A 16,040-nucleotide genomic window follows, 5' to 3' on the forward strand; every position below is an offset into this window, starting at 1 on the left:
AATATAGCAATGATTACTATCAGAATGTAGAACTTTAACTTCTCTAGCAACTCAATGTTGTCTCTGCATTCCTTTGTTTTAGAGGAATGCAGTAATAATATGAATATGAATATTAATATTGTAGTCGGGTAAAGAGTGGTACTTGGATTCAGGGAAAAGGGTACTGAAGCCAAAGATGTTTAACCCATTAAGACCTGAGGCCACGGACCCCCATCTCAAAACATGTTGTTCCATGGACCCCCAGAAGCAAGAAAAACTATTTGCTTTAAAACAATTTGCACACATTTTCATGATTTAAAAAAAAGTAGCAGATCTACAAGCTCCTAGCGCATCGAGCTTGTAGATCTATTTTTGAATAGCCAAAGTATAAAATAATGCTTTTTAGCTCAAATCTAATCTATCTGCTGCTCATTATTTCACTGTGTGTCTGTGTGTCTGTCTGTCTGTCTGTCTGTCTGTCTGTCTGTCTGTCTGTCCGTTTGTCGCCACCACAGTCCAAAGCCCTGAGGGAGCGCTGGCTGCTCGATGGCGCCCCCGCTGGCCAGCCGGAGCAGGACGACGTGAGGAGACAGCTGACGGAGGACGAGAACAAAACCAGAGACCTGGAGAACACCATCAGCAGGTTAGACACGTTTACATGTAACCTGGAACAATACAATCATTATAGACATGTTTACATGTAACCTGGAACAATACCATCATTATAGACATGTTTACATGTAACCTGGAACAATACCATAATTATAGACATGTTTACATGTAACATGGAACAATACCATCATTATAGACATGTTTTCATGTAACCAGGAACAATACCATCATTATAGACATGTTTACATGTAACCTGGAACAATACCATCATTATAGATATGTTTACATGTAACCTGGAACAATACCATAATTATAGACATGTTTACATGTAACCTGCCCAGGTCCATGACATTTAACTTGAAGAGCAGTGGTGTAAAGTAACATGTAAAGTAACAACACAACAAAATGTGCCAAAATAGCAGATCAACAAGCTTACGACACATTGAATATTTAAATAAAATAGGCCACATAATTGGTTAACTCATTGACTGCCAGAGTTAAGCATCATCTATTGCTACCCTTGCCAGCGATTCCGAGCGTTTTCACTAAATTTTGAACAATCAGAGAATATTTTTCTTCACAAAGATCCACCCGCCGATCACTTTAAAAGACGTAGCCGAGTCTCGTAGAATCGGAGAAAAAACTTGTGCCGCCGCGATAGATATTCCATAGTTGTGGGCAGCTGAATGTGGCTGAATGTTTTCGCCAAAAAGCAACAGAAACGTACAGAAAAACGTACTTTTATAAATCCTTTAATATCAGATTGGACGGGCTGGGTTTGTTGTGATCACATTATTTCCGGGTCTACTGCTCTCCAGAAGTCATAGGATCACTCATAGGTTGGCGAACAGCGCCCTCTAGCGCAAACCATTGAAAACGCCACACACTGGTCAACTCGTCATTGGCAGGATGAGCCTCGGTCCAACTGACGAGTGTACTCAATGAGTGTGTGAGCTAATGTGTGTGTTGTATTAACCCATTCAAACCGGGAACGCGTCTGTGTCACTTTAAGATTTCTTTGGGCTATTCAAAAATAGCAGATATACAAGCTCATATGAGCTTTCAGATCTGCATTTTTTTTTTGGAGGAAAGAAAATTGTGAAAATGTGTGCAAATCTTTGAATATATATACATTTTTTTACTCAAATCTTGCTTTGCTTCTGGGGGTCCCTAGAACAAAATATTTTCAGATGTAAAATATGTATTTGTCCGTGGAAAAATACATTTTGGGTGGTCCTTGACATGAAAAAAGTTTGAGAACCACTGATATTATAGCAACATACGTTTTTCTTTTTCAAAAAGAAACCTGTTAGGATTTAGAAGACATTTGTAGAATCCCCCAGAAGCAAAGATTTGAGTTAAAAATTGTCGCTTAAAGAAAATCAAATATTTGCACAAGTCTACGAGCTTGTAGATCAGCTATTTTTTTTTTAAATCGTGAAAATTTGTGTAAATTTGTGCAAATCCAAAGTATAAACTAATGGCTATAAACGAAAAAAAAACTAAAATTACAAAGTATGCGTTCCCGGATTGAATGGATTAATAATCAAAATCTATCAAAGTAGCTAAAACTAAGGTTTTGAGATTTGTGAGCTTATGTTTTTAATGGCAAGCATAAAAAAAATACAAAACATGATCCTAAAATGTTGACGCCTTCACAAGTATAGTAATACAAATGTGTGTGTGTGTGTGTGTGTGTGTGTGTGTGTGTTTGTGTGTGTGTGTGTGTGTGTGTGTGTGTGTGTGTGTGTGTGTGTGTGTGTGTGTGTGTGTGTGTGTGTGTGTGTGTGTGTGTGTGTGTGTGTGTGTGTGTGTGTGTGTGTGTGTGTGTGTGTGTGTGTGCACTTGCATGTGCGCGTGCACCTGTGTGTGTGTGTGTGTGTGTGTGTGTGTGTGTGTGTGTGTGTGTGTGTGTGTGCGTGTGTGTGTGTGTGCGTGTGCGTGTTCAGGTTGGAACAGGAGCTAGCAGACCTGGAGTCAGCAGTGTGTGTGTCTGTCACACACAGCAAGGACAAGATGGAAGAGGACCAACACATTATAGTAAGAACACATATGCACCCATACAAGCATGCACACGCACACACGCACACACGCATATACGCACACACACGCGCATATACACGCATGTACACGCACACACGCACAAATACACACACGCACACCCACACACGCACAGACAAATACGGGTGCGTACACAGTACACACACACACACGCACACGCACAAATACGCACACACGCACACACACAGAAGAAGGAGTGTGTGTGTGTTTCTTGTAAAAAAAGAACTTCCTTTTTAACCACTTAAACCCCAGCTTCCGTGTTGTGGGGAAAGCTTTCGCAGACGCTTGTCGATCGACTATTTTCAGCGAAAGCTTTCCCCACAATAACAATAAACAGAAAAGACACTAGCATAGAGCCCTGAGGGACCCCGCTCAACCATAATGGGGTTTAAGTGGTTAATTTGAGATTCTTAAGATCTCTTCTGGTTTCACCCTTTGGCCTAGTTGAGTCATATGGGGCGGCCATAGCTGAGTGGTTAGTGAGCCCGCCTAGGGAACCAGAGGCCCTGGTTGCCCCAGGTTCGATTCCAGGCTATCCCAGCATATGCGCCGATGATATGAAATGTGTCCCTGAGCAAGACTCTTAACCCCAATTGCTCACAGGTTCTCATTGGAAACAAGACCGCAAGGACTTTCATGAACGACCTGTTAAAAAGGAATTATCCTTATCCATATGGTTTTTTATGCCAATGTTTTTACTCTGTAGCATTTACAGATTTGCTTCACATTTAAAGTGAATTTCGCTTTCAATGCCAGATACAACAGATACAAAGACGCAAAGATACATGCATATTTTGCAGCTTAGTAGCTGAAGTTGAAACCAGCTCAACTTTTTTGTAGCTTCGTAGCTGCTGTAGTTTTTTTTGTAGCAGCTACAAACGTAGGATGTACAGTATAGTATAGTATTGTATTTTCATGTCGCTGGCTTCCATTGAACATTAATGGCAGCCTGTTGCTTTGAATCTGCCAGTGTGAACGCAGCAATGCAAATCCAATCAGTGATGTAAAGTAACTAAGTACATTTACTCGAGTACTGTACTCGAGTACAATTTTGAGATATTTTTACTTTACTGGAGTAATTCCAATTTTCAGTACTTTTACTCCACTACATCTCACAGGCAAATATTGTACTTTTACTCCATTACAAGTTTTGAAAACGTTAGTTAACAGTTACTTTGTAGATTTAGATTATTATTACAAAACATACATTAATCATTTCAGCCCACTACATTTCGGCCATCTGAAAATAGCAGATCTACAAGCTCACAATGTGTCGCATCGCGACAGATATGTGAGCTTGTAGATATGCTATTTTCAAATGATTTTGATACATTTGAAAACATGTGAAACTGGACATTCTACCTAAAGAGTACTTTCTACTTTTGGTGCTTTAAGTACATTTTGATACCAATACTTTTGTACTTTAACTCAAGTAAATTGTGAACTAAATTGTGAATTGGGACTTTTACTTGTACAGAGTATTTCTACATTGCACTATTGATACTTTTACCTAAGTAAAGAATGTGAATACCTTTTCCACCACTGAATCCAATGTATTATCATTATATGAGATTATGAGATGTAACCAATCAAATCTCTCCCTGCAGGTGACATCATCGAGTTCAGTGAAAGGTAAGGTTCCACTCCTTCGTTATGTTCTCTCCATCTTTACTCCTTCTCTTTCAGTCAGTCTTTCTGCCAGAGTGTTCCCACGGCAACCTCTCTGTATCTCCACTCCTCCTCTTCCTCCCCTCTATCCTTTTCTCCTCCTCTCCTCTCCCCCCCCCCCCCCCCCCCCCCCCCCCCCCCTCCTGTAATCAGCTGTAGAGGTCAGACCGGCTGTAGAGGTCAGACCGGCTGTAGAGGTCAAAGGTGAAAAGCCCGTCTCTCGGCCAATCAGCTCTGGACAGGAGGCGGGGCCTATGATGAGAGCGGGTGAGTCAGCATGAAGCTATAACCATGTCACCATGGAGACCAGATGTATACGGTCGTCATGGAGACATGATGTAATGGTTGACAGACAGACCGACAGGTCATGGTGTACCCAGTTCCATTAGGGAGGGGGGATGTCCCCCTCACTTTTGAGAAGAAGGAGAAAAAAACTCCAATGTCTGTCACCTACTTCTAATTATTCTACTTCCTGTAAGGAATCATATTACAAGTTGCTCTTAGTTTGAAATCTGCACCCGTTTTAGAGGAAATCCGATTTCTGTTGAAGCGTAGCCATCATGGCGCTGGCCGAACGTAAACAAAACGCCCATGGATGAATGATGGATTAAACGCCAGAATTATCAAATATTGTCAAATGTCGAAACCGGTCCCCCTCACTTCAAAATTGCCCTCTCTGCGCCCTTGGCTGGCGCTTGTAAGATACCTCAATGATATTATATAATGTGCACATGGAAAAACAAGTATTTTTTTCATATTCCTGAACCCATTATAATGTCAACGGTCGTTCAAAAATAGTGTTTGTTCATAAGCTGGTCCTCCAGGCTCTCATTGATGGCCTCAGGTTGTCAGTGGTGCATGCCTGGTGTAGAAAATGTATGTACCTTCATTATTCAAGGCACACATGGCCATAATGCATTATGGGTAAGTGAGTTCCATACAGAGAAACACAGAACATCGTGTACACATCCATTTAGTGTGGAGGCACTGCAAACCTCCAGACATATGACCCCTGGTGGTTGAAAGTGTTCACTGCACCCAGTCACACTGCACAGCGCTACATACAGACAGTGTAGATAAGCTACAGTATGTAAGGCACGCTAAGGGTAAATGTAATTCCGTCCTAAGGGTGGCGCTAGAGGGAAGACCAAATCAGGTTTCATGTCAGTCCAGTCAGTAGTTTTACCCATGTTAGGTTGTTTGTAACTAAAATGATGACTGACTAACCGCCATGATCATCCTTATAGCAGCGCTGCTAAGGAGGGGGCTGTGTTCACAGAAAGAGATAGCACTGTATATTTTGGATGGTGTTGTTCTAAATTATATTTTGGACGGTGCTGTATATTTTGGATGGTGTTGTATATTTTGGATGGTGTTGTACTAAATTATATTTTGGACAGTGCTGTATATTTTGGATGGTGTTGTATATTTTGGATGGTGTTGCATATTTTGGACAGTACTGTATATTTTGCGTACTGTATTGTGTGCCCCAAACTCCTTATTTTCATTATTTTCATGAAGTTCTTCTTTCAAGTTCACTGTAGGAAATGGTGGAACTTAGTCTGGTGTGCCAATTTATCAGCTTCATTTTTATAGTGTTCCAGTTCCAATTTTGTCTGTCATCACTTTCAATTTCACTTATTTATCCGGTATCCTGTATGAGTTCTCTCTCCTGATTGGATAATATTGGTATTCCAACCTGAAAATGCATTTTCTGTTTATTAAAGAACTGGAGAGACATGGAGACTGAACAAACACTCTATCAATGAGTATTAACACTTACTTTAACAAAGGAATATCACTTACCCTACCTTTAAGTAGGCTACCAGAGCCCTGTGAAGCGTTACATACATTATTACTATGAAGTGTACATGCGTTATTACTATATGAAGTGCCTATGCATTACATTAGTCGACTATAACTGCCCACATGCCATGATCAGTTTAAAATGGATATTACATCCAGGTAAAAACTACACAGTACTGTACTGTACTGTACTGTACTGTACTGTACTCTATTGTTGCTTGTTTTTATGTTTTGTTTTGTTGTTAGCAGAAAGTTTGAGGATCCAATGGAGTTAGCTGGTTTTGTCAGAAGCGCTTTTTAATGCTTTTCATTGGTTCAGTATTTGTTTTGCCAACACACAGACGTAAAGGGTGTTCAATGGCCCTGATTTATGGGGAAAAAATGCAAAAGCGTCAAAATGGAGCTAGCCGGACAGCAATTACACGATTACATGATATGTACATGTATAGCATATAGACCAGAAACTGGACTTAGTCATTCAGAACGACCTGCTTTCTAACTGTTGATGTGTTGTTTTGTATGTCCCATAAACCTTCTGTCTGTCTGTCTGTCTGTCTGTCTGTCTGTTCCGCTGCCCTTGTCTGAGTGAGTGAGTGTGTGTGTGTGTGTGTGTGTGTGTGTGTGTGTGTGTGTGTGTGTGTGTGTGTGTGTGTGTGTGTGTGTGTGTGTGTGTGTGTGTGTGTGTGTGTGTGTGTGTGTGTGTGTGTGTGTGTGTGTGTGTGTGTGCGCGTGCGTGCGTGCGTGTTTATGTGTCCCAGTAGTAGATGTATATAGTGTGTATATTGTTCATATTTTCTGACCTGATCTTGGATAAGTTTATATTACAGTCAAGCAATAGTAAAGGATCAGATCCTAGCAGTGGTGGAAAGTAACTAAGTACATGTACTCAAGTACTGTACTTAAGTAAAATTTTGAGGTATTTCTTTTACTTTACTGTAGTATTTCCAGTTTTCAGTATCTCAGAGGCAAATATTGTACTTTTTACTCCATTACAATTATTTGAAAACGCAGATTTTTTTTGTCTTTTATTTTTATTTTTTCATTGGTTACTTTTTTTTAAACTTTTTTTTTTCATAATCTTTAAAAAAAAATTGCGTTCGCTTCCCGCGTTCGCGCGTCTTACTTGTTTGAAAACTTTAGTTACTAGTTACTTTGTAGATTTTGAGCTCACAACGTGTTGCTTTGTGATGCGTTGAGCTTGTAGATCTGCTATTTTCAAAGGATTTTAATACATTTTACACATTTGAAAACTTCAAATGTGCCAATCTGCATAATGAGTACTGTTACTTTTGGTACTTTTAAGTACATTTTGATGCTAATACTCAAGTACGTTTAGAATGCCGAACTTGTGCTTGTAACAGACTATTTCTACAATACTTTTACTTAAGTAAAAACATGCGAGTACTTGTTCCATCACTGTGGAGAACAAGTGTGCGTGCGAGCGTGTGTGTGCGTTATGTGTGTATTGCATTAAACTCAGACTGCCCCCCCCCCCCCGTCTTAGCGATGTACTCAGTAGAGATCAAAGTGGAGCGTGATAACACCACGGGAGAAACCAAAGTCCTGTCGTCCAGCACGCTACTTCCTGTTGACCTCTCGCAGCAGGGGGTCAAGGTGTACGAGGACGCACAGAAAGGTGATCTCCGCGGTAACCGTGGTGTCACCGTGGCAACCATCCAACCCACCACCTCCACCGCGCATGCCGTTGAGTTGTTGTTGGTGACTTTACGAGAAGCGGCTGCCTGTTGACCTTTAAATGGAAACGAGCGATTTTACCACGACAACAAAACATTTGACACAAACAGTCAGAAAATAAACCAAAAATGTACATTTTTTACTCAAATCTTTGCTTCTGGGGGGTCCCTGGAACAGCATATTTTGAGATGGGGGTCCGTGGCCAAATACATATAATTTTGGGGGTCCTTCACATGAAAAAGTTTGAGAACCACTGATATTATAGCAACATAAGTTTAAATAAAATAACTGTTAGAGATTTAGAATACATTAACAGGAACACATAGGAACCGTTGACAACATAAACTTGCCAGATATGTTTATCAGACATTCTAATAACCTTGAGCTTGTAGATCGAATCTTCCGATGGTTCCAATAGCGGCTGCTAAGATTCAAGTGGTTTATAATATACTGTATTTTCATAAACAGAAATGACAAACAGACTCTCTGCATTGTGGAAGAGCTTGTCTGGCTTCAGAGAAATTCTAAGAATTTCGGAGATGAACAAAATAAGTTCGGACTTCAAAACGTCCTAATTAAATGAGTTGATCGTACGCGAGGAGCACATAACGTGAGGAGCACATAACGTGAGGAGCACATAATGTGAGGAACACATACTGTAACATGGTCTGATCAATCACAGCTTCTCATAAAGTGAACCCAGCTTCCACAGCAGTTATACTGTTGACCCTTTTTTAATTGTTTTGGTATTTTCTCTTTTTTTGCAGCTTCAAACATTGTTTTGTGGCTTCCTTTTGATTTGTTTTATTTGATCACTGCTATGATGTCACTGCGATGTGATGATGTCACCTGCAACCGGCCTGACCCAAACCACCAACCCTCACCAGCAAGTCTCCCTCTCCTCTCCTCTCCTCTCCTCTCCTCTCCTCTCCTTCTCTCTTCTCCCCTTCATATCTTTGCTACCCTGCTTACTTCTCTCCTTAATTTCCAGTTCATTGATCTGTATCTGCACCTTCCAAACTCTCTCTCTCTCTCTCTCTCTCTCTCTCTCTCTCTCTCTCTCTCTCTCTCTCTCTCTCTCTCTCTTTATTTTCTAGTGGTCCATGAGATGAATGGAGAGGATGGAGGGGTCCAGCTCAGCTCCTCAGAGGTGGAGGATATGATCCTGAAGGCCGACCAGGTGTCACACATCGTTACCGTAACGACCCGGGAAGCACTGGAGGTGCTGTTATGATGAGGATGATGATGATGATGATGATTGTATCATTTTAATGACTGTTGTAAAAGCTGCATGTATTTTCTTCAGAGGTGGCCTTACAGCCTTAACCAGTGAAGTAACTAAGTACATTTACTCAAGTACTGTACTTAAGTACAATTTTTTGTTTTTTTTTACTTTACTTGAGTATTTCCAATTTTCAGTACTTTTACTTCTACTCCACTACATCTCAGAGGCAAATATTGTACTTTTACTCCACTACAATTATTTGAAAACATTAGTTACTAGTTACTTTGTAGATTTGAATTATTATCACAAAAGATACATTAAAGGACGACTTCACCACTTTTCAACATATCTTCTCCTCATGATAAAATGGTACCATTTTTTTCTAATCAGTCTGTGTCTCAGAGGAGGGCTGTAGACAGTTCAGAAACCCGTCTACCAGTGACATCATTGATGGGGAATCCAAGCTAATAGTAACTGCAGGCTTTGTATTCCTGGAAAGTTGCAATGCAGTAATAGATCCCATTGTTCTCGCCTTAATAAAAATCTGAATACAAAATGTGTAATCTTTTTGGAAAAAGCTCACAATGCGTTGCGATGCGACGCATTGTGAGCTTGTAGATCTGCTATTTTCAAAAGATTTTTACACATTCGAAAACTTGAAATGAGACATTCTGCATAATAAGTATTTTTACTTTCGGTACTTTAAGTACATTTTAACGCCAATACTTTTGTACTTTTTACCCTAGCACATTTTGAATTCCGGACGTTTACTTGTAACAGAGTATTTTCCTGTATTGCAAGTATTAATACTTCTACTTAAGTAAGTAATTTGAGTACTTTTTTCCACCGCTGCTTGTTTGTCGTTCAGATTGTAGATGAGACCAGCGAGGAGTTCACTGGTCTGGAAGCAGCTCCTGCTGTCACTGGTCTGGAGCCAGTAGCTGGTGGAACTGATCTGGAACCAGCCACTAGCATCACTGGTCTGGAAGCTATGACTGGGATCACTGGTCTGGAGTCAGCAGCTGGCGTCTCAGGTATCTCTACTTGATGGTGTAAAGTACATTTACCTAAGTACTGTACTTGAGTACAATTTTGAGAGTATTTCCAATTTTTTGTGCTTTTACTTCTACTCCACAACATCTCAAAGGCAAATATTGTACTTTTACTCCACTACAATTATTTGAAAACTTTAGTTACTTTGTAGATTTTGATTATTATTACAAAACGTACAGTAATCACTTCAGCCATATATATTATTTCAGCCATTTGAAAATAGCAGATCTACAAGCTCACAATGCGAGCTTGTAGATCTTCTATTTTCAACACATTTTTATACATTTTGAAATGGGACATTCTGCATAATGAGTACTCTCTGCTTTTGGTACTTTAAGTACATTTTGACACCAATACCTTTGTACTTTTACTCAAGTACATTTTGAATTCCGGACCTTTACTTGTAACACAGTATTGATACTTTTACTCAAGTAAAATAATTGAGTACTTTTCCACCACAGTCACTACTCCACTATACTGTTATCTGAAAACTTTAGTTAGTTACTGTGTAGATTTATAGATTATTATTACAAAACATGCACTATCCTTATTATGCCCTATTTAGTCTATTCTAAAATAGCTGATATACAAGCTCAGAACGCATCGCGACGCGACCCAGAAAGATTTGTTGAAAGATTTTGACAAATTGTTTTCAAAAGTACGGGTACAGATATTATCAACAATATAAGAAATATTGAGGGTAAGCTATCCCAATAGAAAAAAACTAAACAAATGAAATATATACACCTTTTAAATTTGGTATATGGTATCGATCGCCTCTCAACATCTAGGTCCAAGGGCTGTAAACAGTATGAAATGTCGAAAAATTATGTATAAATACAGTACATATGTATGAATTGGTGAAGATGCTGACCACACATGCAAAATTATTTTGCATGTAACTATGTATTTGTTATTATAATTTATGTTGTAGCTGTTTTCTGTTATGTATTATTATTATTGTTATTATTATTTATTTTCCTTTTTTATGGAAAATAATTGAGGGTATGATGATTTGAGAGCACAAAAGACAAAGACAGAAAAATAATGAACTTGTATTTGTGCTGGGGGGAAGGCATGGGGCAATGAAATGTTTTTAATGTTGAAAATCAAATAATAATATACATTTTTTTAAAGATGAAAAAAAGTAAGTGTAGGAGTACTTTTACTTTTGGTACTGTAAGTACCATCACATTTAGATAGTGTAGTATTTTTTACTCATATTAACATTTTTGAACCAGGACTTTGTACTTAAGTAATAATGTATATGTTAATGTCTTTCTACGTTGTGGTATTGCTCCAGCAGATGGCGCCAGTGATCCGGCGCTGGGGGAAGCGAGCACGGAGCAGCCGGTCACCATGGTGTTTCTGGGGTACGTCCAGGAATTCTGGATCGATCAGTAATTGATTGGCGGGGGGGCGGGCGCACAGATCGGTGAACCAATGGGAGCCCACGGATGTTTTCGCCGGAGATTTTGAATCCGCCCCTCTATGCCGTCTATGACGTGCTGGGTCAGGCTAGTGGTACGGTAGTTCTACCAACAAACAGGATCAGACCATAGTTATACGCTTAATGGACAAGTTGTACCAAAACAATAGCTAGCAAGCCTATATGCGAAGACATCATGACTCTTATAACAAGACAAATATCAGATAGAATATCATATCTATCTGATGATATAAATATCAAAAGATGAACAACGTAAAACAAAAGTAAAAGTAAGATAAATAATAATAATAATAATAATAATAATAATAATAAATTGTATTTGTAACGCACTTTACATCTTTGAACATCACAAAGTGCCACAGGGTTTAAAAACAATGGCATAAAAAAATAACAAAGGCAAGACAAAAAAAAAATGGCATCAACATAAGACCCTTCTTGGGGTAAAAAAAAGATTAAAAACTAAATGCAAACATAAGAATATGTAAATCTACAATTCCTCCTGCAGGTACCAGAGTGTGGAGGACGAACTGGAGACCAAGAGAGTCCTGGGCGTGGACGAGGGAACGACCGTTCAAGCCGAGCTGGTCCTAATCCAGGACGAAGCTCATCCCACTTCTGACACCGCCGCCGCCGCCCCAGCCGTCACCACCACCCAGCCGATGTCCGCCGGAAAACCGCCGCAAGAGGAGGCGGCGGAGCAGAGGGCGGAGCCAAAGAGGAGCCACGCCCCCGAGAAGATGAATGACGGAGGGAAAGGAGGAGAGCAGGGAGGTGGAGGCGGAGTTGGAGAGCAAGGGGGTGGAGCTGGAGAGATGAAGGATGAAGGCGGAGATAAGGATGGAGGCGGGGATAAGGATGGAGGGGGTGTGTCCGGGGGCGTGTCCAGCCAGGAGGTCAGCAGCAAGGAGAAGCAGCCGTGTAAATGCTGCTCCATCATGTGAGACAGACCACGCCCACTTCCTTTAAAAAAAGAAAAAAGAAAAAACACATCCATTTCCTGTACAAAATACACCCACTTCCTGTAAAAAAAAAAATCTTTTCAGTAGCCTGTTTCATTTTCTTTTATATATTTTAGTTTCCTTTTTTTTTCTCCTCCTTTCAGTCTTTTATTTTGGAGGAGAGAGGAGTTCTCAGTCTAGCCACTTCTGAGTTTTTAAAACATTTAACGGTTTATATAAACAATAAAGATGATCTCTTTATTTTAGAGATTCTATTTATTTGACGGTATGTTTTCATTTTGAAGAAGAAGCTCTCTTGGCCTTGGATAGACGAATGGTTCTGCTGTTCAAGCTTACAACATTATTATCATTATTATTATTATTATTATTAATATTATTCTATGTTTGTTTTATAAAAGAAAAGAAACAATAAAAGATGACATGTTGAATGATAACATCACCCACCATGAACTGGAGGCTATATTTCTTTTCCTAGGATAGGGACTGAAGAGGAGCGCTTGTCTCTGTACTTGGACCGCTTTTTTTCTGTGTACACCATATTCTCTTTGCCAAAAATAGCCAATCTACTGTTGCTATTAGTTCTACCAGTAGTGGAAGAAGTACTCTCTTTTTTTTTTACTTAAGTAAAAGTATCAATACTTTAATATAGACATACTCTGTTACAAGTAAGTCCGGAATTCAAAATTTACCTGAGTAAAAGTCCCCAAAAAGTCCAAAAGAGTTTTGGAATCAAAATGTACTTAATGTACAAAAAGTAAAAGTACTCGTCATGCAGAATGTCCCATTTAAAGTTCTCAAATGTGTTAAAATCTTTTGAAAATAGCAGATCTACAAGCTCACAATGCGTCGCAAGCTTGTAGATCGTCTATTTTCAAATGGCCGAAATGCATATAGGGCTGAAGTGGTTAATGTATGTTTTGTAATAATAATCCAAATCTACAAAGTAACTAGTAACTAAAGTTTTCAAATAATTGTAGTGGAGTAAAAGTACAATATTTGCCTCCGAGAGTGGAGTAGAAGTGAAAGTATTGGAGATTGGAAATACTCAAGTAAAGTACAAATACCTAAAAAAATTACTGAAGTACAGTACTTGAGTAAATGTACTTAGTTACTTTCCACCACTGAGTTCTACTTGTGGATCTGCTATATCTGGCCAATGTTCCCGCCAGAATAATATGGATGCTGGGGTTCCAAACAACTGTACCTAATATACAGTGAGATTAAAACTCTTTTTTTTTTCTGGGTGTCCCTCATTTTTCTTCTTTCTTTGAATTGCAGGTAGTTGACAACAACCCTACAAAGCCGTTAGTCAGGGACGCAGAGGGCATTTTAGAACCGAAGGGCACTGCATGCGTACCGTGCGTGTGTGCGCGGGTTCATTATTCTTTGGGGAGTTTATGTTACTTTATTTCGGTTAATTCGGTGCAAAAAATGTACTCCATGAAGTGCAGATGTCGGAGGTTTTTTCTTTTTCTTTTTCCTTCATCCCAAAAGTGGGGGGGTACCGGACCGAATCGTTTGTCGCGTTAAGCTAAACGAGCGCTCCGGTGTATTGGCCAATCACAAGCCTTGAGTCTTCAGTCCCTACCATATAGGAAACCAAAACGTTTTGTGAAGTGGAGGTAAAGAAAGCTGGTTGGTGTGTGTTGGGATGGTGGTTGTATAGTCTCTCCACTCAGACTGTGTTGTCTTCCCACAAAAGTGTTCAAATGCTTCCGTCTAAAGGTCTGTACCACGTGACAAAGCTCTGACAATGAGCAGTAAAACAAAACGGAAATGGAAACAGGAGGAGCCGCGGGCCGCCGAGGTTCCAAAAGCGGCACCAGCGACCAGTGGTGGATGAAGTACTCGTAAAAGTAGCAATGCCACAATATCAAAATACTCTGTTACAAGTAAGAGGCCTGTGTTCAAAGTGTTACTTGAGTAAAAGTACAAAAGTATTGGCATCAAAATATACTTAAAGTACCAAAAGTAAAAGTACTAAAATGTTTGAAAATAGCAGATCTACAAGCTCACAACGCATCGCGATGTGACGCGTTGTGAGCTTGTAGATCGGCTATTTTCAAATAGCCTATGTATAAAATAGGGCTAAAGTGGTTAAAGTATGTTTTATAATATATATCTGCAAAGTAATTAGTAACTAAAGTTGTCCAATAATTGTAGTGGAGTAAAAGTACTATATTTGCCTCTGAGATGTAGTGGAGTAGAAAATTGGAAATACTCCAGTAAAGTAAAAAATACCTCAAATTTGTACATAAGTACAGCACTTGAGTACATGTACTTAGTTACTTTACACCACTGCTAGCGACCGCCGCAGCTCAGCCGAGGTGGTTGCCGGTCCTGAGCTGCTCCACTGGTGCCGCTTTTGGAACTCGCCGTCCCTCAATGGGAATTCAAAAAGGCATTTTAAAATATGCTTTTGTGGAACACCGAATAAACCTAAAGAGCAGACGATCAGCGTTTAATTAAAGGTCTCATGACATGCTGGTTTACAAAACACATTATAGTCTATATCATGGTCCTTCAAACGTGTATTAAAAGGTTTGAACTGAAAAATCCACCCCAGTGAGCCATGGCAGGTTCTTTTTCTCTGCGTGTTCTGAGGTTCTAATCCAGGCGGGATTAATGGACTGTGACATCAAGGTCCACGGGCCAATCACAGAACTAACAGCCTAATTATTCAGAAAGCCCCAGGCCACAGAAAATCCACTGAATGTTCAAAATTCTGTTTTTTGGGGGTTTAATTGAGGTCAGAAAACCTATACAAAAAAAAGAAATAAAATAGAGATTTGATGTCATGAAACCTTTAACAGGCGGAATTCCAGACTCTCTGTGGCATTTGGAAGACTGTGGAAGAGACGGTTTGGATGGAGAGGCTGGTGGAAGTATTATGGTGGTGGTGATGGTGCAGGGATTGTGATTAGGGTTGGGATCCGGAGGAACTGGATCCGACATTGAGGAACCGGAGGAATTGGTTTCCGTCACACTTTGGAACCGTATCCGGGAACCGCGTTTTTTATCACACTGTCAGAGCTTCATGTCTGATATACAATTACAATACCGGTGGTTCTCAAAACCTAATTTCAAGGACCAAACCATAACTCGGTTCCATGTGTACACTCTCAGAGTTACAGACCTGTAAGGGTTCACTTGGAACCCCCTATAGCAGGAGTCTTCGACCCCCTCTATATTGTTTTTCAGATTAAACTTTTTTGTTTTACTTGGTCTCCTCTTTTTTCCTCTACACCTATAACTTTTTTTTCCAAAAATAGACGATCTACAAGCTCACAACGCCTCGCAGCGCGAGGCGTTGTGAGCTTGTGGATTGGCTATTTTTGGCCAAAGTTCTCCTCAGAAAAGCGATGCTACGGTTCAAGTGCTTAATGTAAATCCAATCACACAAACATTTGGCGGACCCCCTATAGTAGCTCTGAGGACCCCCTAGGGTTGTACAAGCTCACACTGTGAGCTTGTATATCTGCAATTTTTTTCTAATAGCCAAAGTATAAAATGGTGGTTAAAGTGGCTAAAA

At 39.9% G+C, this 16,040-nt stretch overlaps 1 protein-coding gene across 1 annotated transcript in view; it reads left to right on the forward strand.

Moving 5' to 3' along the window:
- The window catches only part of LOC308086756 (paralemmin-1-like), a gene marked incomplete at its 3' end in the record, with an annotated part of 61,606 nt that extends 49,116 nt beyond the window's left edge, over positions 1 to 12,490 (forward strand). The window contains exons 4-9 of the mRNA XM_080430405.1: positions 495 to 639; positions 7,631 to 7,762; positions 8,919 to 9,043; positions 9,915 to 10,080; positions 11,403 to 11,472; positions 12,055 to 12,490. Of these exons, the coding sequence (XP_080286531.1) occupies positions 495 to 639; positions 7,631 to 7,762; positions 8,919 to 9,043; positions 9,915 to 10,080; positions 11,403 to 11,472; positions 12,055 to 12,490 (1,074 nt within the window). The remainder of the gene's footprint in view (positions 1 to 494; positions 640 to 7,630; positions 7,763 to 8,918; positions 9,044 to 9,914; positions 10,081 to 11,402; positions 11,473 to 12,054) is intronic.
- Positions 12,491 to 16,040: the final 3,550 nt, after the last annotated feature.

Source organism: Gymnoscopelus braueri (genome assembly GCF_963280865.1).
Source record: "Gymnoscopelus braueri genome assembly, chromosome: 6".
Lineage (NCBI taxonomy): Eukaryota > Metazoa > Chordata > Actinopteri > Myctophiformes > Myctophidae > Gymnoscopelus > Gymnoscopelus braueri.